Source organism: Bufo bufo, chromosome 6 (genome assembly GCF_905171765.1).
Source record: "Bufo bufo chromosome 6, aBufBuf1.1, whole genome shotgun sequence".
Taxonomy (NCBI): domain Eukaryota; kingdom Metazoa; phylum Chordata; class Amphibia; order Anura; family Bufonidae; genus Bufo; species Bufo bufo.
In genome coordinates, this window is record NC_053394.1 from 248,192,266 (window position 1) to 248,209,321 (window position 17,056).

General features: G+C 41.4%; 1 protein-coding gene across 1 annotated transcript in view; it reads right to left on the minus strand.

Moving 5' to 3' along the window:
* The window catches only part of LOC121003681 (microsomal triglyceride transfer protein-like), an 86,352-nt gene that overhangs the window by 13,732 nt on the left and 55,564 nt on the right, over positions 1–17,056 (minus strand). Inside the window, exons 11-15 of the mRNA XM_040435549.1 lie at positions 14,461–14,673; positions 9,073–9,287; positions 8,779–8,864; positions 8,205–8,326; positions 6,606–6,830 (exon numbers count right to left, since the gene is read on the minus strand). Of these exons, the coding sequence (XP_040291483.1) occupies positions 6,606–6,830; positions 8,205–8,326; positions 8,779–8,864; positions 9,073–9,287; positions 14,461–14,673 (861 nt within the window). The remainder of the gene's footprint in view (positions 1–6,605; positions 6,831–8,204; positions 8,327–8,778; positions 8,865–9,072; positions 9,288–14,460; positions 14,674–17,056) is intronic.

The following is a 17,056-nucleotide window of genomic DNA, read 5'->3' on the forward strand; positions in this document are numbered from 1 at the left end:
TAACGTGTTCATGTTTGAAAACAACATCTACAAACAGCGGAAAGGAACCGCGATGGGGACGCGTTTCGTGCCAAGCTTCGCGAATCTCTATATGGGAGGAGGAGGAATTCATCTATAACCAACACGAATGGAGAAACAAGATTGTGTTTTACAAACGCTATATCGATGACTTGATCATCATCTGGAAGGGTAATAATGAGGAAGTCGAGGCCTTCGTGTCTTACCTGAACTCCAACGATTGGAACCTCAATTTTACAGTTAATTGCTCAACAACTTCAGTTGAATATTTGGACCTCCTGCTATACACTAATGATGAAACTATCGTGACCAAGACATTTTTTAAAATGGTGGATGGAAACAACTATTTAGATTTCAGAAGTGCACATTACAGTAAGTGGAAGAACGAACATACCCTTTAGCCAATTTAAACGAATACGCCAGAACTGCTCAACTACAGGTGACTTCACAACACAAAGCAAAATACTAAGATCTAGATTCCAAAACAAAAAATACCCAAATGGGATCATAAATGGGGCCTTTGAATGTGCAAAGAACCTCACTCAAAGTGAATGTCTCAAGACTAAAACGAAAGCAAAAGGAATAGAGGAGTCGAAGAAGTACAGACCCTCGTTCATTACCACCTACAATTCGAATCATGCCAATTTAAGGAACATTCTAACAAAACATTGGCACATTCGGAAAAACTACCCCTATCTTAGACATAACATTTCACAAAAAGGAGAGCGAGGACCTTGAAGAATGTACTGGCCCCTAGCAAGTTGAAACAGAAAGAGCCCCCCACAAAAACCAATGTGCTTTCTGATACGGTGGGCAGTTATAAATGTAATCACACTCTGTGTAAGTGCTGTAATAGTATATCCCATCGTAGAAAAGAGTTTAGAAGCAACTTCACAAAAGAAGAGTTCCACATCAAAAGTTTTGTTAACTGCTCTTCATCATATATAATCTACCTCCTGGAATGTGAGTGTGGACTACAATATGTAGGTCGCACGATACAAACACTCAGGGAATGCGTCAACAAACACAGGTCAAACATCACGAAGGGCTTCCTGAAACATAGCGTGTCCCGACATTTTCTCAATGTCCACAATAAAGATCCTACAAAGCTGATGATTACTCCAATTGAACAGATCGACGTAAACTGCTCAGAGAGATATAAGACAGTCCAGAGGAGAGAAATGTTTTGGATCTTCAAATTGTATACATTAAAACCACATGGACTCAATGAAGCCTTGGAAAGCAAATGTTTCTAAGTCCGGGTCCCCCCCCCCCTCCACTCCATTCATCTTTTTTTTATTTATTTGTTAATTTTTTAGACTGCTACATTCAGTTGAAAGTTCATTTCTCTAAATCAGTCATACACATATAGAAGGAGAAGAGAGACAAAAGGGGGTAATAAAGGGGAGAAAAAGAAAGGAGAAGGGAGAAAGAGGAAAAGAATGGGAGAAAAGAGGGAAAGAAAGAGAAAAGGGGAAAAGGGAAAGATATATATCTACCTGTTAGTCCTTTCTAGCCAATGTTCTAAATACCTTCCCTTCTTGTTTTACATGACCGCACAGGCACTGACATGCACCATTTTTAGAAGGACCAGGCAGTATACACCCAGCTGCACTTAAAACTAGGGTGACACAGGTATTTTTAAATACGTAAACATTTTCTGCCATTGTGTATCAACATATGCTAGTCCTACCAACATTATACATCTCGTCACATTGAATTATGTATACGTTAGCTATGTGGATAATGAATTATATATATATATTATGATTACATATATCTACTGATGAATTGATGTTATTGAGATATTTACTCACTCAACCAAGTATTTTAATTTTTATTTATTCATTGTAATTTTTATTTTTATTTATTTATCCATTTATTTATGTATGTATATGTATGTATATAAGGAGATACTTAGATTTCTTTTTATATACAGTACAGACCAAAAGTTTGGACACACCTTCTCATTCAAAGAGTTTTCTTTATTTTCATGACTATGAAGGCATCAAAACTATAAATTAACACATGTGGAATTATATACATAACAAACAAGTGTGAAACAACTGGAAATATGTCATATTCTAGGTTCTTCAAAGTAGCAACCTTTTGCTTTGATTACTGCTTTGCACACTCTTGGCATTCTCTTGATGAGCTTCAAGAGGTAGTCCCCTGAAATGGTCTTCCAACAGTCTTGAAGGAGTTCCCAGAGATGCTTAGCACTTGTTGGCCCTTTTTGCCTTCACTCTGTGGTCCAGCTCACCCCAAACCATTTCAATTGGGTTCAGGTCCGGTGACTGTGGAGGCCAGGTCATCTGGCGCAGCACCCCATCACTCTCCTTCATGGTCAAATAGCCCTTACTTTCAAAGTTTTCCCAATTTTTCGGCTAACTGACTGACCTTCATTTCTTAAAGTAATGATGGCCACTCGTTTTTCTTTATTTAGCTGCTTTTTTCTTGCCATAATACAAATTCTAACAGTCTATTCAGTAGGACTATCAGCTGTGTATCCACCTGACTTCTCCTCAACGCAACTGATGGTCCCAACCCCATTTATAAGGCACGAAATCCCACTTATTAAACCTGACAGGGCACACCTGTGAAGTGAAAACCATTTCAGGGGACTACCTCTTGAAGCTCATCAAGAGAATGCCAAGAGTGTGCAAAGCAGTAATCAAAGCAAAAGGTGGCTACTTTGAAGAACCTAGAATATGACATATTTTCAGTTGTTTCACACTTGTTTGTTATGTATATAATTCCACATGTGTTAATTCATAGTTTTGATGCCTTCAGTGTGAATCTACCATTTTCATAGTCATGAAAATAAAGAAAACTCTTTGAATGAGAAGGTGTGTCCAAACTTTTGGTCTGTACTGTATATTTTCTTATATTTATTGATGCACTTGCCCCACTAAATTGGGTGTTCCTCTTCTTTTTTATCTATATATTTATTTATTCATGCAAATATATACCCATAGATCTCTATATATCAAATTCCATATACGACTTTTAAAAGTACATATACAGTATATCTATTTTTCACCATTTATTTTTTATTATATTTTTTTACTATCTATGTTCCTTGTAGACTTGATAAAGGGGTCGTTGAGACCCCGAAACGCGTTGTCTCGTAATAAACTTTATTGTATCCTGCATCGGGTTGTGGTTATGCGCCTTATGATCGTCTACTAGCTGGATCACTCCATCGTGACAAGCTGAGATACGTTTTTTAATTTTGACCCGAGTGGCGACCTGGCCCTCGCCCCAAGGGTTCTCTGACGCATCTGGCAGCACCAACCTGTGCCTACAAATCTCACAGCCTACCTGCAATACAGTTGCACCTAATCTCGGTGCAACCAAAACAGGTGAGTCTATCGTATCCACCTGCTTTTTGAAGGAAGCTGTTGTATCTTGACTTATTTACCCTATGAGCGCCTCTCTCACACTTACCTTATTTCTACAAAGAGCACTATGAGGGGCCTTATTACTACCGAGGGGTCTGTAGAAAGCTTTATTACCACTGGGAAACAATAGGAGGCCTTATTTCTACTGGAGGCTCTGTGAGGGCATTATTAATACTGGAGGGCTCTTCTACTAATGGAGGCACTCTTGGAGAGCAAGAGCATTATCACTGTTGGGGGCACTGTAGGAGGCAGTATTACTAATGAGGACATTCTAGAAGGGAATTACTATTGGTGGGACTTGGAGAAGCACTATTACTATGGGGACACAAATTTTTCTTCAGGATAATATTTGGGGGTATTGGGGAGCACAGCGAGCAGCAGGATAACACTGTGGGGACTCCAGGTTGGGGGATGATGATAGAAATATGAGGAAACTAAGATGTCTGTGTGTCACACTCTGCAGAGACGAGGCGCAGCTGAAATAAGTTGTCCGGACCAAATGGAGAAGATGATGACAGAGGAGATCTACATCGGAGGAGACGTCACCTGAGAGGCCCTGGATGTGAGAGGTATGTGCTGCTGTATAGCAAGTACAGGAAAGTGTGGGGGAGGTCGATTCAGAGAATAGAGAACTGGGCCATATTGATTGGGGCTTGGGCCCCAGATCTTTTTGAGACCCTAGCAATGCCCCTGCACATTGGTATATTCTGAGCATACATAACTGTTTCCATCAACGGACCTACATCTTCATTCTGCAAGCATCTTCTGCAGATAATGGTGGAGAAACCCATGCGCATGACCCAGAAGCTGTAGGCTGCCTCACAGATGTGCTCTAGATTATTCTTCTACCAGTTTGAAACTGATTATGTAATTTGGAGTACAAATCAGACAAGGTCAAACAGCACTAAAAGCACACTGCAGCCAGAACAACTTAATAAAACCGTCTGCTTCGGCTCATCCAGTCTGCACCCAGGGCATATCACTGTTGGTTTTCTGTAATATGACAACCAAACAAAGAAGGTATTTGACAAAAAGTCAAGTCCCTGGCACATAGTCATTGCTCTGGTGCTAGAATTTTAATTGGATTTGAAGACACTGCCGTTACATCAAATTGTCATGTTAAATGCCTCAGTATAAGTAGAGATGAGTAATCTGCACAGATAAATCAGTCTAAGCATTGAAAAATTATAAGAGGCTGAAGAAGTACTGTAAGTTTTCAAAATTCACACAAAACGTAATTAGTATTCTTTCATACATGGAATTTTGTGGGAGTTTTTCTGCACTTTTGTGCTCTCAGTAGTGTTGTTTGTACCTGTGTTTTTGGTGTGTTTTTTGCAGTAAAAAAAATGAAGGTTTATAGGAAATATAAAATGCAGGACATGCAAGGTGTTTTTTTCTTGCTACTGGCTTTTTTTTGTTAATTAGCTGTTTTTGTTTCTCTGACGTCTTTTTTAAAATGTGACATAGTGTAGCTTTTTTGCATTTTTACATGACCTTCTCTATAGGAAAAAAACAGCATCAAACTACTAGGAGCACTACAGGGGGGATTATAACTACAAGGGGCACTAAAAAGGGCCATTATAATTACTGAGATACTAGAGGCATTACTACAGGGAGAACTATAGGAGGCATTATAACTACTGGGGGCTCCACAGGAGGGCCTTATGGGGAGGCCTTATTTCTACTGGGGGCACTTTGGGGGAACTATAAGGCATTATTACTACTGGGGGTTCTATGGGGGCATTATTATTATTATTGGGCACAATATGGAAGGCACTACTATTAATAGACACACTCTTGAGGAGCATTATCACTGTAAGTGGCACTATTATTAAGGAGGGCATTGTGGGAGAGTATTAGTATTATTATTGGTGAGACTTTTGGGAACACTTTGGGAACTATCTGTATGGCACTGTTACTTTGTAAGTATAGTACTTGGAGGCATTGGGGAGCACAGCAGTCACAGTATTGGGGGTGACCAGATGGGGTGTTCAGAAGTTGGGGAGGATGATGGAAAATTAGGAACCTAAGACTTCTGTGTGGCAAATTCTGCAGAGACGAGACATGGCGGATAGAAGTTGTCATGTATTGTCTGTGCCAAATGGAGAAGATGAGGAAAGAGAATGTCTACATCAGGGAAGACGTCACTGGATGTAATAGATATGTGGTGTTGTATTCTCATGTACTGATAACACTGAATGGAATGTCCATCCAAATATACCTTTAGCACTGGTGCTGGGGAGGGGGATCGAAAATTTAACATATGAATATTGTGTCTTGGTCTCTGAATATTTTGAGACCCTAACAACCCCTCAGTAATATGGAATGTAGCACATCTTTTTGTTGTTGCCAGATTCCTTATGATGATCATACTTACCTGATCCCCACCACTGGGTTCTGGATGCATCACTTCCCCACCAATTCTGCAGCTCCTAGGTCTCCTTGCATTAACATTTATTTTGACACAGGGCACTTGACTGCTGGAGCCAATAACTGCCCACAGCGCTCATATGTCACCCATCTGGCAAGTCACTGGGTGATGTGCCCCATTAAACCTGCTGGGTCAAGTGCTGCCACACATAAAACTAGATGTTGAGATGGGGAGACCCGGACCCTGCAGACCCAGAGGGGCAGTGATGGAGCTGGAACCCAGTAGCTGAGATTAGGTAAGTATGATCGCCACTGTGAGTCTGGCCATGCTGTGAGGGCTTTAAAAAACATCATAAAGGGGAAAAAAAACTATAAGTTATTTGCAACTAATCCATTAAGCTTTTCATTACAATACTAAAAACACTCTGATATAATAGATCCTAAATTTTACCATTCAAACCACATAAGTCTGCACAGGACCTCTAGACATGTAACAATAGGAGATTTATAGCAAAGACTTTTAAATGCATTTGTTGAAAAGGTGAACATATCGGTTAAAGTGGCTGTTCAGGGTAAGAAAAACATTACTACTGTCTTAAAAAAAACACATCTATCCATGCGTTATGTCTGGTATTGCAGATTGAAGTAAGTGGGGCTGATCTGCAGTACCACACACAACCTATGAACAGGTATGATGCTGTTTTTGGAAGAAAGCAGCCATACTTTTCTAAAACTGGACAAGCCCCTTTAAGTAATTATTTTTCTTTTGTTTTCCATCAACAGTTCAAATTTTATTTTAGGATTTCACCATACCTGAAGATAATCAACCAGCAGTATGTTCCCTCTGACTACATTGATTGGGTCTCCAGTGCTTGAAAATACTTTAGTCACTAAATCCATGTACCCACTGAAAAACACAACTGGTCTCAGCTGAATGCCTAACAAGACAGCTGACATTCCAACCATCGCATCCTCTTCTTCATTGTCTGCTTCTTCATTACCCATTAATGATTCTAGGCCTTGAGCTTCTATAGATACCTTAAAGAGATACAACATTAGAATGAATGCCATAATTAATGGAAATAATAAAATACCAACAGGTTATGTACCTGGAGCAGGCCCAAAACATTGGGTATTCATAATGCTTGGTTTACTTCCTGTTCATGTACATAAAGAACTACAAATAACAGGGGTGGTCAAGGTGTAGCACAAGAGTTCCATGTGGATTTTGGGCCTCTTTAATGCAGTATTTAACTCTCCAAATCCATAGAAAAGAAGTATCCATATGTCACAGTCAAGAAAATCTGGCATTGTACTGGCATCACATATTGCTGCCCGATATCCAATTTTCACACTGGCCACTCTTATAATAGGTCATGTTTTCAGTAACTATTATCATTATAACCACAGTCAAAATGACAATGACAAGTAACACCTCTGTATACAGTAGATGACACAGGATCCACTGTTCACAATCGCAGATATTTCTGCTTATCCACTCCCTACTGACCTTTTTTATTTTTTAGTTATTTTATGCACTTATATAGCACTACTATATTCTATATTACAGACATTAGCATCCAACTGTCCCCAATGGGGCTCACAATGTAAAGTCCCTATAAATATGTCTTTGGAGTGTGGGAGGAAACTGGATTACCTGGAAGAAACCTACACAAACATGGGGAGAACATACAAACTCCATGCAGATGTTGTCCTTGGTCGGATTCAAATCTAGGACCCCAAGGCACCAGTGCTAACCACTGAGCCACCGTGCTGCCCAGGTCACAGAGCATGCCCAGAAAACTCTCCCATAGAACTCAATGGGGTCAGAAGCTGTCCATTGTGTCAATTTAGCTGCTCTCAAAAGACATGAAGTCTAAAATGGGTTTTCAGAGACTTCTTTTATTCGGTGGGGGTCCGACAGCCGGGACCCCTGCCAAGCAGCTGTTTGAGAAGGCAGTGCTCCTGTGAGTGCTTCTCTCTGCTTTTCCTAGGTCGAGTGACGTCATGTTTATGTGTCATGTGGTCTAGGAGCAGCTCAGCCCCATTCAAGTGATTAATTTTCAGCAACCATCTCATTATCATAACAGGCAGGATTACAATTAAAGGTTAAACATCTATGTATAGATAACATAGGATCCACCGTTCACAATAGGTGATGGTCACATACTCTCCTTCCACACACAATGACCTCTGCTCAGGTCACAGACCATGCCTATGGTCCCAAAAGTCAATAAATCACATCCAAAATTACAATAACCTACAGCAGAAAACTAACCACAAGTTATAAAAAAAGTTATATTTATGAAAATCTGGTTTTAATTAGTAAAAAATACGTAGGGTATGAAGTCATTTTAAGGAAAGGTTTACGTACTTTACTGAGCTCTAATTGCAAATGGAATCATAGCTGACCTGCATTGCTTTAAGCTGGTGGTTGTCGTTATACAGTGTAATATCAGATATGCTTCGTTTCAATAACCCAGTCTCTGTGAACAAAAGATCCAGACCATAGGTGGATCCTGTATCATTTGTGGCTGGAAAACAATATGAAATGTGTGTTATAAAGGAAAAGGTAGCTTCAGGATAACCAATACATTGCAATGGGCTCATAGATGTACCTGACGCATTTACCAGATGAGTAACCGTTTACATATACTGACACTTAGTATTAGTATTCTGAATCCATAAAGTTCCTTCCACATGTATGGAGTATGATGATGAAGGAGCAGAGGAAAGAAAGGGGAGCATCAAACAACATTGTATCCTGTAACATATGCTAAGCAAAAACTTGCAATACACCCAAAAACACTTTACTGGGAAAGCAGATCAAGCAAGTCTATATTTATCTAGAGCATTGGTACATCTAGAGAATTACTAGTAGGCCTATTTAACGTTACACATACAGCATGATGCTATGATGATTTGCACCAGATAGCAAACTTGTCTCTATTGAATCTGGATTTTAGTTTTAAGTTCTGCAACTTACCAGATAATAATCCAGAAAACACAGTGGATCTACCAGGTCGCAACATTCTCCAATAGTCATTTTTAAAAGGGATCTTCATAGTCTTCCTATGTGGCAAATAAGAATATATCCATTGAGTGTGTAAACATAAATGACCGAAAGTATTAGCAACTTAACAACATGTTCTGGATTTTGATCACTAGATCATTCTCACTATGGTCTTTTATCCCCAAATGTCCTACTTAACAATCCTTGAATAATCATTCTGATATTCCACAGGCTCCACATTACAGTCCATAGTATGCTAAGATTTACATTAACTGATGACGGGGTCCGAGCTTGTGGTGGAGTTTGGAGAGAAGTAAATTGGAAGTTTCATTGTCCATTAAATCCAGAGCAGCGGAGATGCTGTTGAGGTCCACCATGGAAACATCTGTAGACAAGAGAGTCTCTGCTGCCATTAGCTGGCTCTTTTTATCATACTCTTTATGTGTTTGATGGAGGATTTGCTTCAAGGTGTCCTTCACCACCTATAATCAAAAGATTAATCATGGCATGCATGCAAACATTATGTACTATGTGTCCTTCATAGCTCACTTGAATGACTGAAGAATTTAATATAGTAATTCAACATTTTTATGAATAAATGCACACAGACTTAAAGGGGTTGTCTCATCTTAGACACTGGTGGCATATTTATAGCATATGCCACTAATGTCAGATAGGTGCGGGTCCCAGAGGTAGAACTGGCACCTATCTAAAGAACATACCCCAGAGAGTGAAGTAGAGTGCACCATACATGCACAGCATGCTCTGAATTCATTTTTATGGGAAGTCCCAAAGAAATGAATGGAGACTGCACCATGTAAGCATGACCACTGCTCCATTCACTTCTATGAGACTGCCAGAGATAGCCATGCCAGCGCTCGACTATTTTTGGTAGTCTCATCGAAATTAAAGGTGGGTGGTTTCACATACACGGCTGCTCTCCACTCACTTTTGGGGGCCCGTTTTGGAGACAGGTGTGGGTGCCAGAGGTAGGACCTACACCTATCTGACATTGGTGGCATATCCTAATGTTATGCCACCAATGTCTCAGATGAGACAACCCCTTTAAAGTCCTATTAGAGAATTTTTTGAGCCAATTATTGAAAACAGCCATTCACAGAAATACTTGTTCCCGATAATTAGCCCATATATTCATGCCGCCAGTCAGCCGATAACCACGCAAATGATTTGCATCTTTCATCAGGATGAAACGTGCATCATTATCGAACAACACATCTCCTGGTGTACTTAGGGATGTGATGTTTATAACCATTAAAGCTTAATGGGGGAACAATGATGGGAGTGGCAATAATTCCTCCCACATTTATTTTGCATCATGTAACAGGCCGATGCTGTTTGACATGTTTATCATCCATCTGTAATTGTTCTGTCCAAATATCACAAAATCTAATAGGGCCCCGAGACCCCGTCATTCCTTTGGTGGATATTTTACCTGTACAATGGCAATGTGTTCACATTGTCTCAAATACCGGATGTCTCCATCTTTGTTTGTCTTCTGAGCCTCCATTTCCACAGATGGTCTAGAGCTGTCAATGTATGTTAGTATTATGTGAGCATATTGTGGTGGTTTTTACTTTGGCTTTATGTGGCATTGCTGTTTATGAGTATGAAGATGGAAGTACTGTAGCATAGTATTGCTACTTGGGTAGCTATATGTAAGGGTTGCTTGGCCAATATTTATAATCCCTGCTATATGGCACTATATGGTAATTTACATAATATATGGCAGTACACTATTGGGGCACAGCGCTAACCGAAGGTAATGTACAAGGTACCATCCAATCTACTTGGGCTGACTTTGTCACGACTTTAGTCTGATTGTAAGTCCTTGCTCAGTGTATTTCTTTTCCAGAACTGTTCCAAAAATGTTGTGTTTCCTCTAGTTTTCTTTCATTGGTTGTGCTTTTAGAAAATATTGCTTTTAAAAGTACTTTTATTTTATCTGGTCTAAAAGTAATTTTATTTTTTAATAACAGTAACTTGTTACACAGAGGGCTGCCAAGTCTGATAGCATCTGTGTAGTGCGCCAATGTAGGACACATGCACCGATACTGTACGGCATACTGTACTGTACTAGCTGTGAAAAATGTATACTTTATGGCATGTACTGATCACAGCAATAAAGTACACGGAGAACGCCCTACCATGAAAGTGTAGACTGCTGCCATAAACACAGTAGTAATGACTTTGGGTGATTTCCAGCAATACAATGCATTGGTCCCATAGACCTTGAATGGAGAGGTACTGCGCATGTATGACCAGTGTTCCATTCAAACACCTACAAAATGGGTGCTCAAAGTCCCAGTTCTAGTGATTATGGCGGTCCCAGTGGTCAGGCCACCACTTATCAAACATTTGTAACCCACCTTAGGTGATAAATGTTTTTTGTGGACTAACTCTAAGCGCCCATAGCAAAAAAATTGTGGACAGGAATATTTTTTCCATTATGTATAACGGAAACAAATTGAACTATTATGTGCCCCCATAGACATGTATTAGGACGGAGCAAAACAGAATGTCTCTTAAAGGCATGAATTAGGGGGTTGAAAACTGTACAAACTAAGGCCCCTTGCAGACGAGCGTGCCTGGATTAGGTCCGGATGCGTTTCATCTGTGATCAGGGAAAATTGTGCGAGTAGGTAAGCAAGGTCAGTTTTGACTGCGATTGCATTCCAATGTTCAGTTTTTATCGCGCGGGGGAAAAAGCGTTTTGCACGCGCGTGACAAAAAACTGAATGTGGTACCCAGACCCGAACCCGGACTTCTTCACTGAAGTTCGGGTTTGGGTTAGGTGTTCTGTAGATTTTAATATTTTCCCTTATAACATGGTTATAAGTGAAAATAATAGCATTCTTAATACAGAGTGGTTAGTAAACTGTAGATTGAGGTTTTAAAAAATATCACGCTCACCACGTGGTGAGTGCGGTGACATCAGCGCAGGTCCTGCTGAATGAAGATAGAAATCTTTTATCTTCATTCAGCAGGACCTGTGCTGACGTCACCGCGCTCGCCAAAGGTCCTTTTGCAGGTCCTGAAATAAGAAGCAAGAAGAGGATGCCGGCTGCTCGATCAATTGTAACAGGTAAGTTAATTTATTAAATTTTTTTAACACCTCAATCTACAGTTTACTAAGCATTCTGTATTAAGAATGCTATTATTTTCCCTTATAACCATGTTATAAGGGAAAATAATACAAAGAATACACTTTAATGGGGTCCGGGGTTGCTTTCATCCCTATCATCTCCTAGCAACCATGCATGAAAATCGCACCGCATCCGCACTTTCTATGTGAAAAGTGCTGAATATAGAACATGATGCGATTTTTTAACGCAACGCACAAGTAATGCGTGAAAATCACCGCCCATCTGAACAGCCCCATTGAAGTGAATGGGTCCGGATTCAGTGCGGGTGCAATGCGTTCACCTCACACATTGCACCAGTGTGGAATTCTCACCCGTGTGAAAGGGGCCTAGCAGATAAGGTGTGGTTAAAAGCATGTCAAAAAAGTATAGGACAAAAGGCATGCGGTTTTACTGGACTTTTTGATGTTGCTGTGATTTTCATAGTTAAAATGTATTTATTTATTATGTTTCACATATAAAAACCACAACTACAAAAAAAACTGCAGTAAAACAGCATGAATTTTTTTCCCAATGTACACTGCTCAAAAAAATAAAGGGAACACAAAAATAACACATCCTAGATCTGAGTTAATTAAATATTCTTCTGAAATACTTTGTTCTTTACATAGTTGAATGTGCTGACAACAAAATCACACAAAAATAAAAAAAAATGGAAATCAAATCTTTCAACCCATGGAGGTCTGGATTTGGAGTCACACTCAAAATTAAAGTGGAAAGACACACTACAGGCTGATCCAACTTTGATGTAATGTCCTTAAAACAAGTCAAAATGAGGCTCAGTAGTGTGTGTGGCCTCCACGTGCCTGTATGACCTCCCTACAACGTCTGTGCATGCTCCTGATGAGGTGGCGGACGGTCTCCTGAGGGATCTCCTCCCAGACCTGGACTAAAGCATCTGCCAACTCCTGGACAGTCTGTGGTGCAACGTGACGTTGGTGGATAGAGCGAGACATGATGTCCCAGATGTGCTCAATTGGATTTAGGTCTGGGGAACGGGCGGGCCAGTCCATAGCATCAATGCCTTCGTCTTGCAGGAACTGCTGACACACTCCAGCCACATGGGGTCTAGCATTGTCTTGCATTAGGAGGAACCCAGGGCCAACCGCACCAGCATATGGTCTCACAAGGGGTCTGAGGATCTCATCTCGGTACCTAATGGCAGTCAGGCTACCTCTGGCGAGCACATGGAGGGCTGTGCGGCCCTCCAAAGAAATGCCACCCCACACCATTACTGACCCAATGCCAAACCGGTCATGCTGGAGGATGTTGCAGGCAGCAGAACGTTCTCCACGGCGTCTCCAGACTCTGTCACGTCTGTCACATGTGCTCAGTGTAAACCTGCTTTCATCTGTGAAGAGCACAGGGCGCCAGTGGCGAATTTGCCAATCTTGGTGTTCTCTGGAAAATGCCAAATGTCCTGCACGGTGTTGGGCTGTAAGCACAACCCCCACCTGTGGACGTCGGGCCCTCATATCACCCTCATGGAGTCTGTTTCTGACCATTTGAGCAGACACATGCACATTTTTGGCCTGCTGGAGGACATTTTGCAGGGCTCTGGCAGTGCTCCTCCTGTTCCTCCTTGCACAAAGGCGGAGGTAGCGGTCCTGCTGCTGGGTTGTTGCCCTCCTACGTCCTCCTCCACGTCTCCTGATGTACTGGCCTATCTCCTGGTAGCGCCTCCATTCTCTGGACACTTCGCTGACAGGCACAGCAAACCTTCTTGCCACAGCTCGCATTGATGTGCCATCCTGGATAAGCTGCACTACCTGAGCCACTTGTGTGGGTTGTAGACTCCGTCTCATGCTACCACTAGAGTGAAAGCACCGCCAGCATTCAAAAGTGACCAAAACATCAGCCAGGAAGCATAGGAACTGAGAAGTGGTCTGTGGTCACCACCTGCAGGACCACTCCTTTATTGGGGGTATCTTGCTAATTGCCTATAATTTCCACCTGTTGTCTATCCCATTTGCACAACAGCATGTGAAATTGATTGTCACTCAGTGTTGCTTCTTAAGTGGACAGTTTGATTTCACAGAAGTGTGATTGACTTGGAGTTACATTGTGTTGTTTAAGTGTTCCCTTTATTTTTTTGAGCAGTGTATGTGAATATACCCAAAGTTTTATATAATGTAAAATGTGCCAAGCTGTCAATCATATAGCCTAGAATGACAAGTATCAAACGCAAACACATCTGGAAAGTTACAGAACTATAAGGACAATAGTTGAAAACTAAATTTTGTACTAGTGTGAGATTCTAATATATGTTTCCTACCAACCCACTAGACAAATGTGTGACTTTAAAGACTACAGTGTGCACATGATTGACAGGTCCACTATACATGTATCATGTACACAACAGGTATTCTCTGCAGTAGTGCCAAAATGGAAAGAAATATTGCCTTATTATGGGAGACAAATAACAAGGAATAAAAAACAGTCTGCATGTTCCTGACATATACAGTACTTTGCAATTGAAAAAGCCTCCCCCTACCTCAATAGATAGAACTTCTGCTGGGAAGGCTTGCAGAGCAGAGAGTGCGGTGCTGCTCACTGCTCCTGTGTGCTCCTCTGCATACTGAAGTAGGATGGGAATAGTTTCAGGGAGCTGAGCGTTCTTCAAAGATAGAAGGTATATTTTCATCTCCGTTTCATCTTCTGCATTATTCAGGCCTTCCAGAAGCGTGGCCTTTGCAAATTCAACATCCTGCAAAAGTAAAGAGATGAAATAAAGTACACGGATGTGTCCAAGGCAAATATTTGTTATTAAGAAATATTCTTTATAAGAGATTTCAAGAAGCACTCTGGCATTACTCACTCAGATCAATAGACAGTTATTGTAAAAACATTTGTAATGCAGTGATTTTTACTTTTATTCTTATATTAGGTGAAAAGGCCTGAATTTCTGCTCTTCTATTATATCATATGATGCAATGGTAACCTCTGTTCTTTAGTGTTTTTGTGCTCCAGGAAGGGGTCACCATCTAACACCATGACCCACATCTGGTTCCCTGCAGGCTTGTGTGCACACCGCATGCCCTCTTTACTGAGGGCATCACCCCTCCTCCATGATGATCTTTACTGAGGGCATCACCCCTCCTCCATGATGTCACCGGACCCTATCTCCACCATGTGTGTCAGGAGAAGCAGAGACTTACAGCCTAGACTGCTTTTGCCATGTTCACCCTTGCAAAAGAACCAGTCAGGATGGCAGAAGGACCAACATGGAGGGAATGTTGCAAAATAACTTTATCTAGTGAGTTTAGAAATTTTAATTAATGTCAGGCAATGATGTTTAGGAAGCCAGTAAGATGGCTTAGGGGTTTTCTCAGGATATGTCCCACCACCCTGCCTATCAATTGTTTGGAGAGGACACAATGCTCTAGTGAGTGACGCAGCCTCTTCCTAGGCCAGTATTGTCACATTCATTGGTCACATGGCCTCTATGCAGCTCAGTCCAATTCAAGTAATGGGCTGGGCTGCAATACCAAGCACAGCCACTATACAAGGTACAGCAGTGTGCTTTGTATGCTGGGAGGTGGGCGCAGCACTCACTGCAGCACCAAGGCTCTTCAAATGGTTGATCGACAGAAATGCCAGGAGTCGAACCCCAACAGATCAGATATTAAAGAGGGATGACCTATCCTGAAGACATGCCAATTATTTTGTACTTCTTAAAAAACCTTTACAGGCGATTTCCAGCCATGTATTAGTAAAGCTTAAAGAGGTTGTCTGTTAAAAAAAAAATTGCTAAATCACAGAGATTGGGGTTAAAATACTAAAACAAGTTATACATATAGGTTTAAACTCCCTCAGTTCCAGTGCTGCCACTATAAACCTTCCCACTACTACAACCATGATGTCACCTTCTTGGCTGCAGTGATGACATGCCCATAAACTGCATGTGACCTCTGCAGCCAATCACTGGCCTCAGTGGTATTTGATTCGCTGCGGCAGTCACATGCAGTACATGGGCAGGTCACTGCTGCAGCCAACGAAGCCCGGCTGAGAGGATCTGAGTGACAACAATTGAGTAGAGGGGTTTTGAAATAGCAACTGTAATTTGTTTTAGTACTTTAAACCCTTCACTGAGATTTACCCATTTTTATTTTAACGTGGACAACCCCTTTCTGTATTGTAAAATAAAAAATTCTGCAGCTATACTTTGTGTTCCAATTTTTGGTTATTTTTAAAATCTCTGCTTGCTGTAAGTCAATAGGAACATTCTTTTTTGCATCTGAGGGTTGAATTACACCTAAGGCTACTTTCACACTAGCGTTCGGAGCGGATCCGTCTGATGTTTCATCAGACGGATCCGCTCCGATAATGCAGACGTTTGCATCCGTTCAGAACGGATCCGTCTGCATTATTACTTAGAAAATTTTCTAAGTCTGAAAGTAGCCTGAGCGGATCCGTTCAGACTTTACATTGAAAGTCAATGGGGAACGGATCCGCTTGAAGATTGAGCCATATGGTGTCATCTTCAAGCGGATCCGTCCCCATTGACTTCAATTATAAGTCTGGACGGATCCGCTCGCCTCCGCACGGCCAGGCGGACACCCGAACGCTGCAAGCAGCGTTCAGGTGTCCGCTCACTGAGCGGAGCGGAGGCTGAGCGCTGGCAGACGGATGCATTCTCAGTGGATCCGCCTCCACTGAGAATGCATTGGGGCCAGACGGATGCGTTCGGGGCCGCTCGTGAGCCCCTTCAAACGGAACGCACGAGCGGAAACCCGAACGCTAGTGTGAAAGTAGCCTAATAATAAACTCTCACAGCAAAGAGTGACAAAGGCTAATGAACTAAACAGCTAGCAATATAGGCTAATACATCTAGCTTATACTGATAAACTGTAACAAGCTATTAGTATAAGCTTGAGATTTGTGCTGCTGATGTATTATGGGGACAACTGTATTAGTAGCAGGAAATTCACCGATAAATCGGGCACAACGCCTTGTAGTGTAGCTCAGCTGAATGTAACAATGCCTTTCAGAGATCCATTGCTTCATTCTGAAGAAAAAGTACTGTTAAACATGAAAATGAGCCTTTAAGTGCACTACGAGCAGTCCCGAGCCACTTTGTGCACCCTTGC